The following is a 24,080-nucleotide window of genomic DNA, read 5'->3' on the forward strand; positions in this document are numbered from 1 at the left end:
AAATATATTGGAAAAATCACTTAAAAACACCCAGAAAGGTGGTGTAAAGAGACAAAAATACTCCTGCTGTTTAACTGGTGCTGACAAAAGTTTGAAAACGAGGGCGGAGGGCCCAAAGGTCACAAGCCTATTAAGGTTTCAGCAAAAAAAAAAAAATGTGTGTCAGAGTTCCTCATTCAATATCTAAAAAGCAGAAATGATACAGTAAAGACGTATTACTAAAGCTATCTGACACCCTGTGTCAGGTTTGAAAACAGGAGACCTTCCCCATGAATCACAACGTAAGAGTGAATCAACAACCACTTCATAAATGTCATAAACGTTTACAGCTCTATTGCAAATTTTAGTACTCTGCACACGGCAAAGTATGCAGTTATGTACATGTTTTGAATATAAACATGTTCGTCCAGCATGATTATATCCACTTTCACAGAGACTTCAAACATAACTTAAGTGTGTTTTATATGGGAGTTTAGCACTCCGTGTACATATGTTGTTCTAACCTACCTTAAAAATTATATTTGTGGTTCATTCTTTACCTTGGAACACGGGAGTTGACAAAACAATCTCACCACAATGTCTACTTAATAACCAGTACATCTGGAGCTTTACATCACATGGTCTTCCTCAGCGGATGGCGTTAGCCCAGTTTTCATGGAACGGAGACGTTTCAAATTTTTTTTTTTTTAAATGAGTGGAGCTTGTGGTAAGATTGTTTTGTCATCATATTACTGGTGAAATAATTTGTTGATTAATCGATTAGTCAATCAAAATTAATCAACAGCAAGTACATTGATGATATAATAATCATTTAGTCATTTATAAAGTATTTATCAAGCAAAAATGACAAAAAAATTTGCGGGTCTGAGCCTCTGAAATGTGAGGATTTGCTGCTTTTCTCTGTATTTGGTCGGTTTTGGACTGTTGGTCGGACAAAAGTTCTTTGAAGACTTCACCACGGACTCTGGAAAACTGTGACTGGCAATTGTCGAATCAATTAACTGAAAAAATACTTGACACATTAATCGATGATGGAACTGTATTAAAGTGACCATGTAGTATACAAGTATTCAGTTTATTACATAATATGATTTTTTATCATTTTGGGGGGCATTTCTGGGTAATAAAGTCCTTCAACTGCCAAACAATTCAAACTGGTACCTCTCACTGCTGTTTGCTCCCAGCCAACTTATGAAGCTAAGTGAAGCTTTAACTAAAAATCCATTAATAGCCATACCTCTTAAATTATCTTTTGTTTATGTTTTTTGCTGCTGTTTTTTTTTTTTTTTTTGTTAGAGTACACTGCATTCTTTAAGATAGTGTCTGTCTTAATTATGAGAAAAATAAAACACTAGTAACAGCAGTGTGGGTCCTTTTTACCATCAGGTGGCTTGTTAAAGTGCCTGTAAAGCATCACCCCTGAAATAAAACTAAAACGGGCCCAAACACACTGCTGTCTTATCCCTCCACTGAACTGCTGGGCAGGCCAGTAAATTCCTGTGGTTGGCCAAATTTAGCCTGCAGGCCTACGCTTCCTTCAGCAGTACAGGACAATGCGGCAAGTCTGAATTGAATGTATTTTATTTAAAGAATGAACAATGATGTGAAGGATGGAGGGAAAAGCTCAAACAATTACTGATCAACTTAAGATGAACAGAACAAAAAGCATCAACATGTTTGGACAAATATATTCCAGTGACGAATTTAGGAACATGAGAATCAAATGTTTTTCATTTCCGGTGTTCTTATTAATGTAATGGAAACCTGTCAGATACAATACTCCGGTTTATAACTCCAATACAAGCCTCCATTTCAAAGCTTTCCAACCAGACTTTAATAGAAAAGTTGCACAAAAGCACCATTTTCCAACCTTTTGCTAAAGTTGAACAAATCATCATCTCTCCTTGCCAACTCCACATTTCCTTCCTCTGCATTTACATCATATAATTAAATCCTATACGTACATGTTCCTTGCCGGCTCCCTCAGTAAAAAAGCCCATTTATTCACAAATGCTCCTACAGTAAAATACCGTACAGGGGAACCCCACTGAGTAATTTCCTGATGTTTCCAAGACAAGCGTATAGGCTGTAAGAAATCCATGTATCTACCCTCCATCTCAGTTTAGGGTTAAGTGAGTTTTAATTGAGCTTAGAATAACAGAAAAGGCACACACGCAAATTTCTCACACTTGCTTAAAACACATGTACACACGCATGTACGCACATATAAAAACATATAAAGGTGGAGTCCCTACAGCTTGGCAGAAATGTTGAAAACTGTTTGGCATCCAGGTAGTCGTGGTGAAGAAAGAGGGGACCAAAGAAAAGCAGTTTTAGAAATAGTTATACAAACATTTAATACACAATATAATTGGCTGAGGACAGAGCCAAAGAACTGCCGTTTTTATCTTTTGGTGGCGTTAAAACTGAAGCCCAGCAAAAAAGACAAAAAAGTGAAAGAGGAGAACCTTAATTGCTTATGCCAAGAAAAAAGTGTATCTTCCCAAAATGTCTGTTTTTCAGGAACTAATCGTAACACAAACAAACCCTGACACTTAAGAAAAATACCTTAGTTTAAGCTTCACAAGGACACGTTGTTTTAGACGCAAAGAACTTTATGGAAGTGGTTTGTACTTCACAAACTCACTCAATCATGTTTAAAAGGTTACAGATTCTCTACAAGGAGGAGCTGTTTGGTCATTGGCAGACCAGTGCTACATATGCCAAGATAGTTATTATCAGACTCTGCAGTTCCGCTCACCTCTATGAAGCCTTTTAGCGTCTCTCCGACTATTGTTTTGGTTTTACAGCCTGCAACTTTACTGTTTTGGTTCAGTCTCAGCGCTCTCAATGTCGTTGTTTTCAGAAGCAAAAAACCCACTGTACGCTACCTGCCCAGCAAACAGCTAACAGCAACTAAAACATTTAATTGCTAAAGAGCGAGATATTTCCCTCAGGAGTTGTTGGACATAAAAACAGAGCTAAAACAAGAGTAAATATTCGACTTGCCTACATCAGGTGGCCAGAAACATGACTCCAAATTAATGCAAATTTTGCTCTGTGTTTCTGCTGGATGAGTAAATAAGCAACTGTTTCCTAACAGATTTGTTGGATCTCTGTAAATAATATTAGCACGGTGTAGACCTGCTCTATAGGAAAAGTGCAATGAGATAACTTCAGTTGGCACTATATAAATAAAATTGAATTGAAATTGAATCAACCCCTTCTCCATCCCACTTTATAAGGCCATAAGACTGTATGTCACTGTTGTGTTTACAGTTTGTTCCGTTGCCCCCAAGTGGCCAAAAAGTTAAAAAATAAATAAATAATAATCACAGACCACAAGTGTCAAAACTGCAGCAGCTAGGACTTTCTTTTCCTGTAGATGGTGCAAATCTTCATGTCTAAATCTGCAGGGCTAAACTACTGCTGCTGCTGTTCCTTTACTAGCCGTAGGTAGGACTGGAAGTGCACGGATAACAATGCGTGTCCTGTTTTTAATAAGGTTGGCAGAACTGTCTCAAATAGAAAGAAAAACAAAGCTTGTGCTCTTCTACATTAAGGGGTTACAAAGAATTCACTCAACAACATTGTAATGCTTCGAAGCCAAGCCTAGTGTGTTTGACACTAACTGCAATCTAGCCCGCTGACCCTTCAAGATGATGCCTGTTGTTATTATGAATGAATGACAAAAGAGGCACTTTGTGTGTGTGTTAATGTTGCTTGTCACATAATGAGGTTTAAGCCAGTGAGGTTATTTCTGCCTCCAAAAAATGCGTGTGCCACTAAAACTACATCAAACCCACACACACCAGGTTTTTGCATTCCTAATAATGACCTGCTCGAGTCAGAAAAAGAAACAGAGGCGTCCATCCATCCACATACCATCTCCGTACCAACAGTCCCCTTGTGTTATTAAAAGAGGTGGTAACTAGTTTTGGCTTTTGACTAAGGGCCCTTTTCCACTGTTAAAACTATACAAGAGCAAAGCGTGCAAATGTGAGCATTTCATCATCCCTGGCAGCAGACTCCTACAGTACCTTCCAGAGGGTTCCTTGTTCCTACAGTAATGACTAAAACCCAGCTGGCGAAGGCTGTGACGTGATTGGCAGACAGTCGAGGTCAAAGTGCAACAGGGTCCTGCCCAAATACTGAGGCCGAGATTGGCTATTAGTGTCAGTAACTTGTCAATCAAAGTCAGTTTAATTCATGTGGCCGTGGTTAGAGAGCTCCTGCCAAAATACAAATAACAGCTCTATACAGGCAGAGAGAGAGTAATACGCATACAAACCACATAAAAACACACACATTCATTCACACAAACGTATTAATAATTAAGATAATTATGATATTGGATGTCATCTTTACAAGGCCCTATTCTTGCAGGTGTTTTAAGCCCAAATTTGGTGTCTGTCTTGTTTTCATTTTAGTTGCAGGATCGCGTGATTTCTCCCCATTCTGAGAAACCTCTTTAACCTCTTGGGCTTGTAAAAATCTTTGAAAACTCATCAGGAAAAGTTAAAAAAAAAAAAAAGTGCTGTTAATTAATCAGCAACAATTTTAATAATCAAAGCAAAATGCCAAAAGTTCAATTACAGCTGCTTCTCAAATGTAAATATTTCTTCCTCTTCTTGGTCTTCTATCATAGTAAATTGAATATTTTGGGGTTTTACACTGGTGGTCTGTCAAAATAAGCATTTTGAATAAGTCAACTGGGTTTGGAAAAAATGTAATGGGAAACTCACTATTTTCTGACATTTAATAGAACGATAAACCAATTAATCAACAACAAAATAATCTGCACATTAATCGATAAGAAAAATCAGTTTGTTGCAGCCTTTACCTATACTATATATATACTATATATAATCATTTTGTGTGTAGAAAGGACGTTTTGTAATGTGCTATTTTTCAGAAAACTTTCAAAATAATGAATAATCAGAGAGGGACAACTGTTAGTGTTACATGTGGAGCACATATGGACAGTGATGCCCACGTCTTTAGACACACACACACACACACACACACACACACACACACACACACACACTGCGTTGGGAAAGCCACTAAGAGTCAGACATGCAGTACATACCAGACACTGACACACACACAAGGTGGATTTAACTGGGCATGCTCATAACTAGTAGCATTCCTAAAGCCATCCATATATGCCATATTTGTCTTTCTGTCTGTCTGACTCTGTGTGAATGTGCATTTATAGTGTATGCGTGTGTGTGAACGCTGGCTTGTATGTGCGTGTCTAACAGCATTAGACAGGGGTCTGCCTGCTGCAGAAACGGGAGCAGAAAATCCAGCAACGTTCTGACTGCTGGACGGCCGATCTGGTTTCAAAGCCAGAACAACACGTGTTGCTGCCAAACAGCTGTCTGAAGCTGTCCGAGAAGACAAAGTAAGAGTTTGAACGCCAGTAAAATCTTCCACACTGGTTTTAAGCTGAGTCCAGTTGAGAATTATGGAAAGTTTTAGGGGAAAAAACAAACCAACAGGAAAAGGTGAAGGCTTTTTTCTTTCTCTGCAAAGTTAAACATTATTTAAAACTTAATATAAACTTTTTGAACATGTGCTCCATTTCCACCTACATCCACTAAGTGGCAAAATACAAGGTAAAAATACTTCTGTACATTAAATTGTGAACACAACTTATATATTTTTATTTTTGTAACACAATCAAGGTGATGGGGAAAAAGCATAATAACAAAACTGATGAACATGTATAAATATATATAATAAGCTGATGAGGGAGACAATAAATAAAAGTGGAAATAAAAGAAAATTCAACAAAAACTGTATTTATTTAGGTATAAATAGAGAGGGGGAAATAAAAATAACATCTGGATGATAAGAAAGTGCTAAACTGAAAATGTTTCCTAGAGATTAGCATATAATTTAAATTTGAGCTGATATGCTGTTACATCTGACCTCAGATCAGCAGAGCAGTTTCACCCAACACCCTCTAATTCCCTCTTAACACGCCAACTTGACATTAGTTCACAGAGTGGAAATATTCCTGCCATTAGTTCTGCTTCCGGAGCCAAAATACCAACGCCGGGCTGGGAGGAGTAGGGCGGGATGCAGAAAGAAGTTCCTCCTCCTGTACCAACTAGTGTCAGGGTGCCGTAAATAAACATTAAAGGTGCTCATATTAATATTTTTATTAATACAATGGATCAAATGACTGAGTGTAATGTGAACAGGATCACTCATAGTGACGAATCACCTGACTCTGCAAGTTTTTTAGCATCTTTCAGCTGTTTGGTTAACCATTGTGATCGCATTGTTTTTGGTGATTTTAGCAAAAGAGAAAGCTCTAATAAAACCACCGTACACTACCTGATGAGCACTAAATGACAAAGTTAACAACTAGCTGCTGAACATAGCGGCGCACTCAAAAGCTAAAGCGCCGAATATTTCCGACCAAAAACAGAGCTAAAAGAGAGGTAATATTGGAATTACATTCATTGGGTGGCCATAAACATGACTCCAAAAGTTATGATATTGTAATAATTTTTTTTAAAACATTTCCAGTCCAAGAAGATTTTCTAACTTTTATACAACTTTACTTAGCTGGCATGTTTCCCCGGTAGTAAGTAAGATCCCAGTGCAGTTAGCTACAATTGCTAATGCAGTAAGCTAATTTCTGGGCTAACTTTTGGTTGGACAAGTGTTTATAAAATGCATTTCTAATCGGATTTTGTGTTTCCTGATTCTTTACAACAGAGTTCAACGTTAGCATGACCCATAGTCAGAATGGCCACAATTATGAGAATAAGACCCAGATTGAAAAATACTGGGATTTCTGCCCAGGAAAACTGAAATCTATCATTTACCTTCTTTTTGGCTTGTTTACTTTGAGAGTCAAATGTTATTCCAAATGATTACTAAACACACACAATCCCAGACATCCACTCCTCCCTAATCATCAGAGTTTATCAGCTTCCCTTCTGACACCTTGAAGGTAAAAAAAAAAAAAAACCCACTTCCTGTTAAAAACACTTCGTGTGTTTGCATGTCAGGCTAGCAGATTCCTAACAGACCAGGAAAAGCACGGTCACCTCCTTCTCGTCTGCCCCCCCACCTTCCTTCCCACTTCAGCGAGTCAACACCAAGACAACTTAAATGTTGGGAAGAAGAAGAACAAAACGATGGCCGACAAACACACATCCGTTTTTGGAAGACAAATATTCGCTTTGAAGTCATGAAACTATGTGAAAAATATGTGTGCGTGCAGACATCTCATCAAACGATGATGATGTCCAAGTATGAACCCTTGGTGCATTTATTTTACATTGTTGTCAAGTCGAGTGTTTACCTCCGGACTGCGAGCTTCAGTATCCTGTACGATCCCTTGATGAGGATGAGGGCTTCCTGTCTGCTGCCGTAGAGGGCGGATCCATTTATGTTAATGAGCTCGTCGCCAACTTTCAGCTTCTTGCACAGGGCAGCCTTCCCTCCGTCCTCGATCTGGAGACAAAGACATGAATCGGTTGAGATAAAAGAGAAAAAAGTTGGAAGGCAGAACAGAAGCGCATTCAGCGCAAAAACTAATCGTAAGAATAAAAAAGTCACTCAAGGATTCTTCGATGCTGCCAAGCCAACTCCTTTAAAACCCATTTTTGGAGACATTTTTGTTAAACTGTCTCTGTCCCCATGGCAACGGCGCACTAAAGAGCATCTCCAAAACAGCCTGAACCAAATATCCCACAGAAACCCATCACATTCCTCTGTAATAGACTCTGTGCGAGAGTGAGAGTGTGTGTGTTTGCCACAGTGCTGACTGTGGGTCACACAGTGGTGAAGCCTGTGTTGTTAATGCATTGCTGGGATGTTTCACTGCGTTCTTTTTAAGCTGCAGAGGGGTGAAACATTGATGAGTGTGCGTTGCAGTGTGGTGTGAGGTTTGAGTTCAGCCATAAATCACAACTTCAGACTTGAAGAAAGAAAGAATTAAAGAAAGAGAGAAAGACAGGAACACACACAGATGAACAGAGTAACTGACTGACTTACTGACTGGGCCAAAAGAAGTGGGCCAACTATGACGGTACAAACATTAGTGGTGGATGTGATTTTTTTTTAAAGGGAAAGCTGTTTTGTAATGTCACTTTGCAGTGGTTTTATTCCAACATATAAAAAAACTACCGCAACAACATACTCATGCAGTGTGAGAACCAACTGATAATATTTACAAACTGGTATATATATTTGCAAGCAGCTATCTACCAAGTTCTTCTTCGGCTGTGTACTGAAAACGCATCACTTTCTGTGTGACACCACAAAGAGGCTGACGCTGAGTGTCTGGAGCAGCAAATATAAAACCTTTCGTGGCCTTTAAGTTTACAAATGTAATAGGTTGTACTGACTTTGTGTTGCCTGCAGTACTTTGTGTATTGAAGACATTAAGTGCATTTCCATCCGCCTGTTTTTATGAGCATTTTCAATTTGCGCACCAAACAACGAGCAGAATTACAGGAAATTCAGAAGAGACGAAATATCACAAAAAAGTTTTTATGTTTGGCTGAGGTGGAAAAGTTTGTGTTTTCATAAAAGCAAAATGTGACAAAGTGCAAAAACAATGCCCAGCCCTATTACTTCAAATATTCAAGTTAATGCACTAAAATGTGCCAATGGCAACAGCATTTCTTTTCTTTTAATCTTTATACTATCATATCTTCTATTTTTTATATTTTTAGATGTTACATGTTTTTATGTTTGCCAACCAACTTGACACTAGTTGCCCGTCCAAGACCATAAGCAGGTTTTTCTGACCCAGTGTAGGTCTTTTTGGCGAAATTGGGTTACTCAAGAAGCTAAGAATATAAACCTCTGTTCATATCAATGTAGGCAGAGATAAAGTGCTATTTGGTAGGTATTTAACTATTAGAGTGAGAAATTTAGCACCTTGGACTAAATCATTTTGGAATGGAGTTTGGTGTGACTATAAAGTACCTATAAGGGTTTATTTCATGGATGACCGATACCAATTAGGAGACGGCTGGATTAAATGATTCCAGAAGTATTCTCCCCATTTTACACTCAACAAATAGCAAGTCAGATCCTGTTTTTTCTTCGGCTTTTTCAGGGGTCACTCAGCAGGTTAGAATTAAGTGATATTACACTCCCTTTCAGATATCAAATCCAGGTGAATTCCACCATTAACCCAGCATAAATGCTGTTTAAAGATGCTTCAGGGGCATATATAAAGGAACAAATTCCCGATTACACAGCGTGAAATTCAAGAGCAGACTTGTCCCTCCCTCCCTCCATCATTCATTCATTCATTCTCTTGTTGCTGCTGCAAAAATCAAAGCAACACATGTCATGGAAACACAGGTCTGATTTAATGGTTTTAGGGTTTTACAGACACGCAGCGGGGGAACTTTGCCTTCTGAGCCAACTCAAACATAAATTGAGATCTTTTATATAATAACTCGTGCTTTCTGCCATGTTCTCTTGGGCCTAATGCCAAAGAGTCACAAATTCTGACTTCAAAGGTTAATATTTTAAAATTTGATCCTGCTGTAATACCACTACAAACATGGAAAACTCTGAAGCAGGCAACCGCATTTGAACTGGGCAGCTTTATCCCAACTTTTGGTTTTGATGTCATCTGATGTCAGGCCTGTTTTTGTGAAAGCCAAACAGTTTTGTTGACATTTCTTAAACCACTTTAGGTAGACTGGGATCATGTTCAAGATCTGGCTGATGAATTGACACTGCTGTCAAGTTTCAAGATATCTGGCTTTGTTGTCAAGATTAAGACATCTATTCATTAATTTTCTTCTACTTTAATCAGCTTTATGCTGCATGCAAACAGGCGCAGGATGTGGCAAAGAAAGGGAATTTCACCCTAAACCTGAAACATTTTATTAATAATACACAATGCAGTGTCCTGTTATACAAAAATAACATACACAGTGCAAGGTACTGCAATATTATGCAATCTACACAGACCTGCTGGCATTAAAATACCAGAAAATGATCAATATGCAACTTAAAACCATAGACTGTATATAAAGATGGACGACATGACAGCTACCCAAAAGTGAAGCCAAAACATCTTGATCGCCCCCTGATGGCTGGCTGAAGTATAGGTCATAAACCCCGCCCCCTCAACGTTAGCGGATGGCACATGAGTCAAACTAAAAACTACACGTAAAGTACACGTCAAATACATTTTTCCCAAAGATGGTTTCTGTCATTTTAGGTAGTTCATATCATCTGATAAGTTTGGTTTTAACTAGTTATTTGATGCTATAAAAAGGGGGTTACACATCATGATTGACAGACTGTTTTGCCTAAAATGTGGATAAATTTTCCCTTGATTTGTCATAATTTGTAAAAATTGACATCATTTTCTGTTTTTAATATTGATTGTTTACCTCAAAGCTAATGTATGATATGATCAATCAAATACTACGACCTGAGCTGAATTAGACAGATCATGACGCATCTCGTCTTGTGATCATGTGATTGTCCACTTCCGCGTCCACACAGTGGAGCCAGCAGCCACGTTACTTTCGCTTTCAGCCATGAGTTTTGCTGCTGTACATAATCATGATGTAGACTCGCTGCAATATTATTGATATCATGATATGACTTTTTTTTTTTTTAAATCACATTTATATTGATTCTAGTCATTTTAAATGAAAGATACTATGTGGCACACTCCTACTGGGATGTGCTCATATAATAAAAGTTTCAGTTTATTTCTGGTCAGTTTCATCGAGAATTATTATGTGGAAATGCAGTAACAAACATAAGTATTATTGCAATGGTGAGGCACAGTTTAATATATCTTATCTATTTATTTACATCAATGTTGACTGAATCGTTGTTTAATGTGTTTTGTTACGCATTCTTACTGGACACCTGTCGGTCAATTTATGTTGCCTGAGTCGCACACATCCATGTTTTGGTTGTCCTCATCCTGCTGGAGTGTCCTTGAGCAAGATGCTAAAGCATGATGCAGTTTTGTAGTTGACCTGGACCTTTGGCTCTCACATCACATAAATGAAAGGAAACCAGAGGATTTCCTCACAAAGGGGCAATAAATGATCACAGTAGTCTCTCTCTCTCTCTCTCTCTCTCTCTCTCTCTCTCTCTCACACACACACACACACACACACACACACACACAGAATCTCTCGTTGTTTTTCTCGTTGTTTCCACCTATAAAAGGATTGTTAATTATGCCCTCTGAAAATTAAGCTTTTTCCACACACATTACAAAACCACGGAGAACACACACACACACACACACATTTCCCACACACAATATGGATGGTTAAGATACTCAAATACACAGCAATAAAATGACCTCTCATTATCCAGAAATGCAATACATATAGGACTCCACTGAAATGAACAGCGCTGGTGGAAGACAAAACTAAAACACACATACACACACAGTTCAATGCTTGGCTCTGCTAAAACTATCAGTGTACATCAAAAAGCAATCAGTGTCATTTTCAGATGGATAACATAGGGAAGGAAGGGAGGGAGGATGGTAAGGTGATGACGATGAGGGGAATAGGAGGTGAGGATTAGGTGAGGAAGGGCAGGGAAAAATACAAAAAGGAAGGGAGGGAGGATGGGAAGGTGAGGAAAAGCAGATGGAAAGAATGAGGAGGGAGGAAGGGTGGGAAGAAAGCACATGGAGGAGACAAAGGAAAGGGGCAAAAGAAAAATACACAAATATAAAAGAAAGAAGGGATGGTAATGAAGATGAGGAGAAAATAGGTGGAGGGAAAGCAAATGAAGATGAAAGCACAAAGTGCAAAACTAAAAGAAACAAATAAAGAAACATTAGGGGGAAGGGAAGGTGATGAGGATAAATACAGAAAAGGCAGAAAGAGAAGGAGAGCATGCAATGAGGGAAAAGAGTTGAAAATGAAAGGTCGAAGAAAAGGTGATGAGCATGAAGGGGGGCAGAAAAGTAAGAGAGGAAGGGAAGGTGATGAGGATGAAGGGAGGAGGAAAGTAAGAAAGGAGATGAGGAGAAAAGAGATGGGAGGAGAGAAGAAAGAGAGGGTTATATATAGTTAACCCCAGCCAGCAGGTATGCGGGGCATAATTAGAGTGTGGTAATATGACAGTTTATTATGGGCAGAGCAGGCAGATGAATGTTTTCTGTGTGTGTACGTGTGTGTGTGTGTGTGTGTGTGTGTGTGTGTGTGATGAAGTCATTGACCAAAGCTCATTTCTTTCAGGAGGCGGGTTGGAAGCTGTTAGTTGTTGCAGGTTGATGTCATACTTTTCCATTTTCAGCACTTTACAGCTTGCTTTCTTACACACAGTACAACAATTTCATCCTCAAGATTATTTTAAGATTTAAGATTACCACTTTATATTAATATTATGTGGTTGGCTGTGTGTACAGTACGGAGACAGGCAAGACGGAAGACTGAGGGTCAAGTTTCCACAAAGAATTAAACTAAAGTATGACATTAACGGTAGCAGAATTAGAATTAGTAGCAGATGATGTAGTGGTAGTAAATGGGATGGAAAACCCATGGTACCTCATGATAAGGGCTGCAACAAACTAGTGTTTTCATTGTTGATTGATTCGTCAATTATTTTTCCCAATTAATCAATTCATCGTTTAGAAAATTGGGGGGGGATCCATCACAATTTGTCCAAGGGGACATCTTCAAATGGCGTGTTTAAAATATTCAATTTACACTGAAATAAAAACAGAGAAAACAGCAAATCCTCACATTTGAGAAGCCGAAAACTGAGAATGTTTGAGATTTATGCTTGATAAACTCCTTAAAGGATTAAATGATTAATTTTATGATGATCATCTAATTGATTTATCGACTCTTCAATTAAGCACTACTTATAATACGATAATACCACACTATCACAAAACAATCGCATATGGCACATTATAATACTGTACCTGTTTTACAGAAGAGGTAAACGCAAAAAAAATAAAAAAAAATAGCTTAAAAAAACAGGAATCAATTTTATATTAACTAATGCGATTTAGTTTTTAGTATTGGAGAATTGTACAGAAATCATTGCGTAACAAACTGCAAAGAGTTTGATCCTTTTTAACACACTCAGCAACATGTGCCATCATTCAAATACTGAACTGTCATAAATAAACTGACAAAAAGCTGAACTGCCAGAAAACAGAGCAGTTGCAGAGATAAACTTTCTGAAGTAAAGGAAAAAAACAACTCTACTGGAGCCAGTTTATTAATAACGATTGATTATTTGTCTGAACAGGGTTCTTTCTTTCTTGTATGTGCTTAATAAAACCTCTTCTCAGCCGTTTCTGTGTCAGTTTCAGAGCACTTTAGTTCAGCTTCACTCTAGTCTGACCAACATGCTTGTCCTGTGTGTGTGTGTGTGTGTGTGTGTGTGTGTGTGTGTGTGTGTGCCATGCTGGTGTGGGATGTCCAGACAGGGTGAGGTCACCCCAGGCACTAGGGAGACGGGGAAGAATGCCCTCTCTGTGTGCTGAAACACACACACACACACACACACACACACACACACACACAGGTCAGACACACCCTTTTATTTTTAGATCCAAAGGGTGACTTCATGGCCTCGGGTGTGTGTGTGTGCATGAATGTGTGTGTACAGTGGCACGGTGCCCGTTATTGTGCCTTGGGAGAAAAAAAAACGGGAATCCCCAGGCTGGTCACAGGTTGTCATCACTAAGCTATCACCTGACCACACACACACACACACACACACACACACACCAACCAGCATCATACAATAGCCTCTTTATCAAAAACTGAAACGATCAGCTGCAGCCTGATGATCATTAACAGTGGGGTACAAAACGATCCTGCAGCAGAGTATGTGTCTGTGTGTGGGTGACACCCAGTGTGTGTGTGTGTGTGTGTGTGTGTGTGTGTGTGTGTGTGTGTTAGCTTGTGTATTTGTGCCGTTCTGACACAGATGATTAACACAGCAAACATCTGCACTTCAATATTGAACAGCAGGAATTACCCAGTTTCTGGAAGTTTCTTTACAGTACAGATCGGTGTGTGTGTGAGCATGTATTACTCATGTTGTGGGGACATAAATCTGTTTACACAGTCACATTGTGGGGACTCGCCTTCCTTATGGGGACAAAACGCAAGTCCCCATAACGTGAATCATTAAATTTTAGGGCGAAGACTTAGTTTAAGGTTAGGGTTAGGCAAAGAGTGGTTATGTTTAGGGTAAGTCTCTAGGAAATGAATGCAATGTAATGTCCTCTGAAATGATGGAAACACGACTGTGTGTGTGTGTGTGTGTGTGTGTGTGTGTGTGTGTGTGTGTGCGGGCGCGCGAGTGTGTCTCTACCATTGCAAGGCGATGCCTAAACATGTGCATGTAAAACCTCACATTACTGAAATGTCGAGACAGAGAAAATGAGTAGCTCTCTGAATAGCACAGCTTTAAGAAAGTCTGGAAGCAAACAGTGTGTATATACACATCCACCACAAAGCATGGGACACTTTAACACACACACACACACACACACACACACACTAGAAAAGATGCTCAAAACCTCTTGCAGTGAGTATAGTTTGGGGAAAGTTGTGTCATTTCTGTGACTGTGAAGATATACAACAACTTAAATCTGCATTAACAGACAAATACACGTTTGTACAACACACACAAATACGCAACCGCTGGCGAGAAATAAAGTGAAGGAAAATGTTTCCACATTTGTTTACATGAAGACATCCAGAGAATACAAGAGGATCTATGCAGGCCTCGGAAAAGTTTTTACCCTCAAAGATCAGAATTAATGTGTCATATGTTTGAATGAAACGAGCTTAAAGAAGATGATAATTGAGTTGCATGTGATGCCCACATGCAAGCACACACACACACACGCAGAGGGATGCCATGCCATCTTTGCTTTTTTAAATCTGACCTCATATGTTTATAACATCTTTCAAAAGTACTTTATCAGTCATTTAAAATGCCACAAACAAGAAGTAATGTCATCTTTTGAAACCCAAACTCGTCAGGCCATCAGTTTACCAGCTGTCCTTTAAACACTAACAGGATTCGTTTTAAGGTGGTGCTGTGAATTATTTAGAGATTAGATGTCACCTTCTGGGTGTCAAAGTTTATTACTCTTCACTTGCCTCATGTGTACTTGTTCATGTGGTATTTTGCAGCTGACGTGATAAATAAACATCATTCTAGAGTAAATAATAATAATTACTGAAGTAGCTTGTCTCATCTGAGGTGGATACACTTCATTTGCCTCGGTAGTTAAATGTTCGTTTCATGCCTCGTTGCTTCTTTTAAATGGCCTGACTGAATACTTTTTAAAGAGGTTATAAACATGAGATCAGATTTGAAATGTAAAGATAGAAACTGCTCTGTTCAGGTGAGAGTTGTTTGTCAAGTGATTCATTCAAATGACTTTATTCAGCAAGATTTATTACTTTATCCACCCATGGTGTTTTAAAACATAAATCAAACAGACACACAATTTGTTAGAGGTCATGAAAACAAAAACCTAGTTTCAGTAATCAGGATAGGGGATTAGAGAAACAAGATTTCCCCAGCCAGCTTTCTCCTGTTAAAGGTTGCAGGCATGACAGAGACCACAGAAAGGGAAAGAAATGCTGTGACAGCTAAGCAGTGGGATGAAAGATCATTAAATGTAGTGATGTGTCCTTGTATTCGAAATAATTCCATCCAAAGCCTGACTAAAACTGGAACTGACACAAAGCAGCACCTATATAAGTCTAAATATGTCGGTTTCAGCAGCTAAACGTTTGACTATTTTTAAAATTCAGACATATGTTGCAAAGTGGGAGAAGCTATTTCGGGGTGTTTCTCGCTCCCTTTCATTCACTTCTACGGCTTGGATGGACATAAAAATCTCCCAGTTGAATCTTCAGTACAAAAGATGAAGAGCAGTTTTAGAAAATATCTGGTTCTTTGATAAAAAAGACATAAAGTTTACATAAAGAAAGTAAATGTCAGACATTAACTACGACTCCAAGGTGCATTTTGGGTAAGAAACCTCCAATCATCAAGCTTAAAATGTATTCATTTTATCAATTACACATGTGTCTTTTCTGCTACGACTTGTCAAAACGTCTGTGGGGAAAAATGTCTATTCTGGGTCAATTTCATATCAGTTCGGCAACTATGGCAGTGTGTTTTGACCGCAACTACAGCTCTGATTCATGCCACTGACCGGCTTCTCATCCATAGCAACAGCGCGTCAGGCTCACGAGTATTGTAGTACTTAGAGCCATGCACCATAACATAAACTTGTAGGGTTGTTAAGTTATCCAGGAGACTCCAGGACACAATGATAAGCAACAGATCATTAAAAGAAAAGAATTGAAGTGGGAATTCAGAGTGGGGAAAATGGTCAACAGCGTCCGACTCCTGACTGTCAGCTTGGTGTGCAAATAGAGCCATCAACCTGACAGGTCAACACATGCTCCGAGACCCTGCAGGAACCCCCTCGTCTCTGTGTCACCCCCCGGGACAAAGACCCTGGGGGAGGGAGGAGGAGAAGCTCCCAGGACCCCCTGCTGCACACCAGCTTCACGCTCCTGCTATTGTCTGCACTGCCACCGTTCAGCTCCCAAACATAATGTCTCTTTTGGAAATTTGGAAACAGCGGTTTGCATCATGGAAATATGGCTCAGGAGCTGGAGGCTGACGCTGTCAGTTCTTTTGCAGCTCTGAAGGTAGAGCCCAGTTTATACCACATTTCCTGTTTTGATAGTGTTTGAATTCACCTTAATTTCCACTGTTGGTACAGAGCTGCTTATAGCCACAAGTCTGACTCACTCAGTGTTTGACCTACTCTCCAGAATGAGGTCAAGGACTGTGAATGCAAGAATTACAGCATAAACTCAACCTGTGCATGGGAAGAGCGAGGCACCATCAGTTCCAGGGGGTGAGGTTCAATTCCCTACATAGGCACCTGGAAGCTTCTCATTCTTTATTTACTTCATATTTTTGTAGCGTTTCCTTATTTGAATTGAGGATCTCTCTTTTGTTCAGATTGTTAAGTACACTGAGACAAAATCTGTGACTCTGGGCTATACTGTATACATAAAACTGACTTGCCTTGACTATGTAGTTCAATGAACAGAAAATGGTTCGTTGGATAAAGTACTGTTCCCCGACACATTAATGGGTACTTTGTTGGTTCAAAGAAGAGTCCAAAAACATTGTCAAAAGGCAAAATGAGCCACTTAGAGCATCAAGACAGGGAATAAAGAAGGAAATATGTTAAGAAAACCCTGCGGAAACCATTTACAAGCCATCAAAACTAAGAAAGGCAGATGACTGTTTAAGGTAACGCTTTGCACATCACGCAATCTTGTGTCTCACCTAAAGTCTGGTTCAGCTGGCAACCCAGACAGTAAAAGCTGCCCGCCCTACAGCTGTTTTAAAACACATTTCATGTCCAGTTGAGGCAGAAATAATCCCAGTAGGAACCAGTGAAGTGATTGAGTTGTCCAGATGTCACAATATTGTAGATATTCATTGCTCAGAGGACTTTGACGACTTCTTATCCGTGTCGGCTTAAAAGTAGAGACTGAAAGTTCATTCTTGACCCTGGAGACAGCACTTAACAACACAATCACATCACTAGATCCATGTGGTGCTGTTCAGCAGCTTTCAATCGTATCACACAAGTTGTGTAGTGTGAAATTGCCAAGTGGGGCAATACGAACTATATGTCAGTCTACAGTGACTCAGTTGTCTCCTATGCAAGCAGAAACATCTTGGTAGCAATTGTGCAATCTGAAGTCGTCTTAATTCAATACCCAAAAGTCCCTTTTTTCTGAAGTCCTTCATTTAGTTAGGTCTGATGTCCTGACTGGCCAGTGTGCAAGACATTTTTCAAGCTAATATTGCAAACATTCCCTAATTCAAGCTTCTTAATTGAGTGGATCTGCTGCTATTCTCTGTTTTATTTGATAGTAAACTGAATATCTTTGAATTTGGGACTGTTGGTCCGACAAAACAAGCTGTTTGATTATGTTACCTTGGGTTTAAGAGACACTGTGATGGTCATTTTTCACTATTTTCTGGCATTTTATAGACCAAATAATTAATTGATTAATTGAGAGAATAGTCGACAGGTTAATCGATAATGAAAATAACTGTTGGTTGCGGCCCTAAATCACAGGTTATGGTCTCATTGTGGACATGAGCAGTGATCAGTTCAACCAAAAAGTAATATTTATTTTAGAGGTCAAAGAGGTGAAAGTATTCGGTATTTTTCTCAAGAAAAAAAGTGAAAATTAGAGAAAATTCAGGGGGAAAAAACATATTTACGTGCAGCAGATTTTTTTCTTAAGCCCTTTAATCATTTTATGTTTGAGTTTTTATCTTCTCTTCTTGTTCTTTATCGTCTTTATCCCCTTATTGGGGATGGGTACTGCTGGTTTAAAGTAAGGAACCAGAGTATTTGAAGGCCCTTTTCTTATATCACTGGCTTTTTTGAAGCCAAGGACAATTTTCCACATTAGGGCATAAAGCTCCTAACTAACTACCTAACAAACAACAGCTGTCACTACTATATTTAGGGGTTTAATTCTCTGTGTGGCTCTTCAGGTAAAGCAAGGCACCTTTTATCTCCAAACTGTTCCATGCTAAGAGCGGCTATTCTCCGTTTGGGAGAACAGCGAGATGCACATATGCATACATGACAAATAAGCTCTCTTATAAGCTCTCAGGAACACACACCCTCCGTCAACCTCTGCCCTCCAGTCTGAGCCTTGTGAGGTTCTCCTCCCTTCCTCACACCCACGCTCACACAAGGCCTTCTTTATCAGGGCGGGAGGAGGGGAGCGGCAGAGATGGAAAAAGAAAAAAGCTCCCACGCTCACACCAAAAGCACCAACAGCTAGATGTGTGCGTGTGTGTGTGTGTGTGTTTGCATGTTTACCAGCGTCTAGCTCCACTGATCCCTGATGTTGCAACTAGGGTGTGTTGTCCTTAAACGGCCTTTTCATGGAATCATTAAAGGGAGCAAACAAGACAATGATGCCCCAGACGAAGAAGCCCTTTCTGGCTGAAGCTGCAGCGTTGTGGACCCTTGGACACTCCTGGTCACTGACACAGTTGGATTGAATTCAATACCAGAGCGACAACGGGGGAGAGGAGAGGAAAATCAAGGAAAAGAAAGAAAAGGAAGGAGGGAAGGGTAGGGAAGGAAAGGATCGAATTGGAAGGGGAGGAGACGAAAGGAAAGAAGAGCAAAGGAAAGATGAGGAGAGGACATTAAGATGACAGGAAAGAAGGGCAATGAAAGAAAAGGAGTTGAAAGAAGAGGAGAGGAAAAGAAAGGAAAGCCAGAGAAGGGGAAGAGATGAGAAGACAGGAAAGGAGAGAAGAGGAAGGAGAGGAGAGTGGTAAAAAAGAAAAAGAAAAGGAAAGGATAGAAAACTAAGGAGAAGAAGGAGAGGAAACAGGGGGAGAAGACAGTAGTAAAGAAAGGAAAAGAATGAAAAATTAAAGCAAAAGGAGGAGAGAAAAGAAATGCCCCAAAGCTCTTTTTTTTTTTTTTTTTGATCAGTAAAATCTTAACACTGACAAATCAATATTCTATTAATCACTACCATCCTGATTTTCAAACATGAAACCACAGAAACATCCTGTGGTTCAGTCACATGGATGAACACCAGCTTGTGATCTCTCTCTCTCTCTATCTATCACACACGGATTCTTCTACTTTTTCTTTTTATGACTGTGATGTTGTTGTTGTTTTTTTTTTTTTTTTTTGGGGTCACTTGTGTAGTAGTCATGTAAAGATGTTTTCTATCACTTCGCTGTTGTAGGCTTTTTAAAAGAGAAATTCAAAAAGGTTAACAAGAGTCAGGAGGAAACAAATAAAACAGCGCTGATACCAATCTGGACAGGAACACAATCAATTTCACCCCCGAATATAGCGCCAGTATAAAAGATGTATCAACCAAGATGAGGATACAAGTAGAACTTCAAACTGTTGCACCAGTGTTTTGTGCAGTTTGGATGGACTTTTGAAATGACTAAAAATTGGGAACAAAGTAAGAGAAAATCACCAGACATGACTTGCAAGCAGAGCTGGATTGCCAAAATTTCAGTCTGACCATCGCTGCAGATTTAGTCTAGACTATAGCACTGATTTCCTGATCCTGCAAGTTTAAAATCATATCGACTGTCCTGAGTGAGTCTTGAGGTTGGATCATAATCAACTTACAAGAATGAAAAAATATAAAGACATTTTTTAAAAGCTCTGAATGGGTACTGATTAAATCTGACTTTGAACTCTTAGACTAAAATTGGTTTATTTAGACTCGGCTTGGACTTTTTTGGACGTTATTTGATGATTTTAAAAAGATCAGTGAGGAGTGGTAAGGTTTTAAAGATTTACATACATTTGGAAAACATATAACAAGGAACAATACTGTCCTCACTCGTTTATTAAATACAATTAAAGCATTCCTCCACTTATATACAAACCTATATATCTAAACACTCAGCCGTTTCTTCTGTTTGTTTTTAATCCAGAATATTTTCAGTAATTATATCAAATGTGCTGTGGCCACTTTCTGGTGGGTCTCCTCACTCGTATATTTTTATTAGCCGCACTCCCAGGACAAGACTAAATATTTTAAATTCAAATTAAAAAGTCTCCCTCCTCTTTCTTGAAGAGGTGCCAAGAAATGTAGCGGTACTTGTTTTTGCTTGGCTCGAACACACGCAGAAAAAAAATAAATAAATAAAACACACAGCCCCACAACTCGGGCGTCGAATAAGTTCAGGAGGACACGCCAAAGTGACAACATATTAGAAATAAACAGCTCAAAAAGCAACTAACATGCTGGATGCCTCATAAGTGTCATGATGAATGTCCACAAAAAAATGCCTATTTTAAGAGGGTAAATTGAGGAAGAGCACATAAGGAAAGGAAAATGTAGTGTTCAATATCATTTTTAATGTTATTGGCTTCTCAAACATGCATACTTATACATTGTATGAGCCTAAAAAACAATGGCTGTTTTTTGTTTTTTTTGGTCTGCAGCAGCAGGAGTTAATAGTCAGGGTCTAGCAGTTCTTTCCCGGCAAGAAAATACAACTGAATCAAGAGAAGAGGAGCTGAGTAGTAAGCATTACAAGTGTTAGCCGCCGAGGATGAAAAGACGAAGAAAAGAAACTTCATTACCAGAAAAACTCAAAGAAAATAGATGCCGCTGTGCCGCCCACAGCATTCGATTGGGAGGTGATCTTTGGGAAATCCAGTGCTTTACACCAAAGATGTTCTTACCTCCTTAAGCTCCTGTAATACCATTAAAATCTTACTTAATCTGTGAAAACAAGCCCCTCATTACAGGCTCTAAACTGTCAGCCACATCAAAGCCGTGCTACCAGGAATCCTTAGTGAGGGAGCACAGCAGCGCCACACTAAACCCCGACTCTGAAGAAACGCCAACCCGTCGAACCTTAACCCTCAGCCGTCACCCAGATCTATACATCATAAAACACACACTCCCATAATCCACCACAACAACCCCCACACTCACATACACAACTAGGTCTTTCTAATCCACTGTAAACCTGACACTCAAACAGTGACACTTAACCTTACTCATACACTTAAGTGACAGTCACACACATAAAAGAAACAATACAGACTTTCTGGCAGTGTGATATTCTGGTTGTCACACGTGCGCACACACACACACACACACACACACACACACACAGGAAGGTTTGTGTATATGTACACACCAAAAGGGAAAAAGTCCATTTTGGGGATTAGCACTCTTGGGGTTGATGTGGGGACGACACAAATACACAACTGAAAACAGTTCAACTTCGAGGAGGTTTTATAAGGACACTTTGAAGCTGCCAGCTAACAGAAACACTGAAAACACGCATTAACACAAAGCAAACAGTCTTGTTATGCAATTTGGAAAACATAATCTAGATGAGTATTACATGTGCAGAAACAGGAACACAATATTCAGAGGATTTCTTTTATGGCATGCAGGTATATTTAGATGCAAAAACAGCAGATAGCATTGTTTCTGACTTTCAGTACTAGATTCCCAGCAACAGAGTCAACATTCAAAAAACCTTTTTCCACAGCAGCTTTGACAGTTACTCTCACAGCTTCCTTCTTGATGTTTGTAACATGGAAGCAGTATCGGTTAAAAAGTTTAAAACAAAACAAATAAACTTCCGGCTGCTAGATCTCCAACCAAAACACTGTCCCTCTGCGCAAAGTTAAGTAGTTCTGTTGTATTTTCTTTCACAGCTGGGCTATACAATCTGTTGACATGGAAGACCTAGGGGAACCAGACAACAAACTAAGAGCTTTTTAAAATGAATTCCTCTGTGTTTAGCAGTTTAGTACCAGATGAGAGGAGCGGAAACAATACTTCACTAGTTCAGAAGCAATGGATTGGATTCAAATGTACAGCACTGAGTTAGCTAAGAGTTAATAAAATTAGTCCGGTACGCCTGTTGCTGGACATTTGTTGAATTATGCACAAAAAAAGGTGCATAACTTTTCGTGAGATATCATACGAACCGTTGTATGAGAGTACATTGGTCCACACACACACACACACACACACTCACCCCTGGCTGTGTGTTTCTGGTGGAATATGGAAGCCATTAGATCCGGTGAGCAGTGCTGACAATAGCAAAGGTTAAAAGGTCAGTGGCCTGGTGGGACCAGAGACAGGACTGGATTGATCCATCAATGTCGTGTGTGTGTGTGTGTGTGCATGTGTGTATCCCTTTATCTCTCATACACAAGTGCACACACACTTAAGTAAGGGTGAAACATTACCTTCTTAATGTGCACTAAACGACCTTGCCCTCTCGGCTACAATCTGCCTCCCCCCCACTTCTTCTCTTGTGTGCTGTCATGACTGGATGCATTTCTGAGAGACAGAGAGAGTACTTTGTGTATATTTTACTTTCCGTCAGATCAAAGATGCTTCGCCAGCTTTCAAACTCTTTCTTTCCATATTTTTTTCTATCTGGGCTTCCATTCAAGTATTTTTATGAGAGTCATAACGTATCACATTGGAAAAGTTGAGGCCAAAAATCGATAACAATTAGATCAAAACCATGTTATGTTCCTTGAGGCAAAGGCCTTCTTTTGATGGTAGATAAAGAAATTTTGTTATGAAAATGCATCTGTCGACTGGATGAAGTTCTTTCAACATTATTCTGTATGTGTTCACCACAACATCCCCAAAATGTTGTACCTGCTGCCAATCCCAAATACATATTTCCAGCTGTAAGGAAATCAGTGTTTTTATATGTCTTAAGTTTTAGATTAAACTGATCATTAGTTGACAGTAACTTATTCAACACCTTTATGCTGGGTGCATAGTAAAATTGTCATTGTCAATTGTCAAAATTGAGTGATACAATTGAGAACAAAAAGCAGCAGTTAATTTAACAGTTTGACAAGCCACAGCAGAGATGATCAAATGTATGAGCGTACAAACATCATTCATCTCCAAATAACACTTGCCGCTGACAAACCAACAGAAACCACAGATGGAAAATAACCTGGGAGGATCTTTTTATAACGTTCCAGGGCTTTTGTTTATTTAAAAGTCTTTATTAGTTTCTTAACATGATTGATGCTTAGAATAGTTTTGGTTATTTCACAAGAGAGATTTCTGTCTGTGCTGTTTTGATTTTTTTCTCGTCCAGCTGGTTTTGACTTTGCAACATTTGAATCAAACTGTGATAACAGTTATGGGATTGTTTGCCCATGTTTGCCCTTATCATCAACTTTATCGTAAACCCACTTTGTACTTCACACTTGTTTTATTTTATACCTATACCCACTTGGTACTTAATTTATTTTCTGATTTATATGTATTATAGTGTATTGTACTTTTTGCTTAGTACTTCCATTCCTGTGTGCACTGACGTGATAGTGAGCTGCTGTAGCAAAAGAGTTTCCCCTCGGGGATCAATAAAGTATTTCTGATTCTGATTCTGATGCTGCCAGGCCACTGTCAGTGCAGTGTATTCAGATCTCATCGACACAGTCCTAAGAAAGCAGATTGGCTCAGTTTAAGTGTTTACTCCTA

The 24,080-nt window shown here is 39.2% G+C and overlaps 1 protein-coding gene across 1 annotated transcript in view; it reads right to left on the reverse strand.

Moving 5' to 3' along the window:
• shroom4 (shroom family member 4) overlaps positions 1–24,080 on the reverse strand; it is a 75,658-nt gene that overhangs the window by 38,847 nt on the left and 12,731 nt on the right. Inside the window, exon 2 of the mRNA XM_044184745.1 lies at positions 7,331–7,482. Coding sequence (XP_044040680.1) covers positions 7,331–7,482 — 152 coding nt within the window. The remainder of the gene's footprint in view (positions 1–7,330; positions 7,483–24,080) is intronic.

The sequence above is a fragment of the Siniperca chuatsi genome, linkage group LG22 (assembly GCF_020085105.1).
Source record: "Siniperca chuatsi isolate FFG_IHB_CAS linkage group LG22, ASM2008510v1, whole genome shotgun sequence".
In the NCBI taxonomy this organism is placed as follows: domain Eukaryota; kingdom Metazoa; phylum Chordata; class Actinopteri; order Centrarchiformes; family Sinipercidae; genus Siniperca; species Siniperca chuatsi.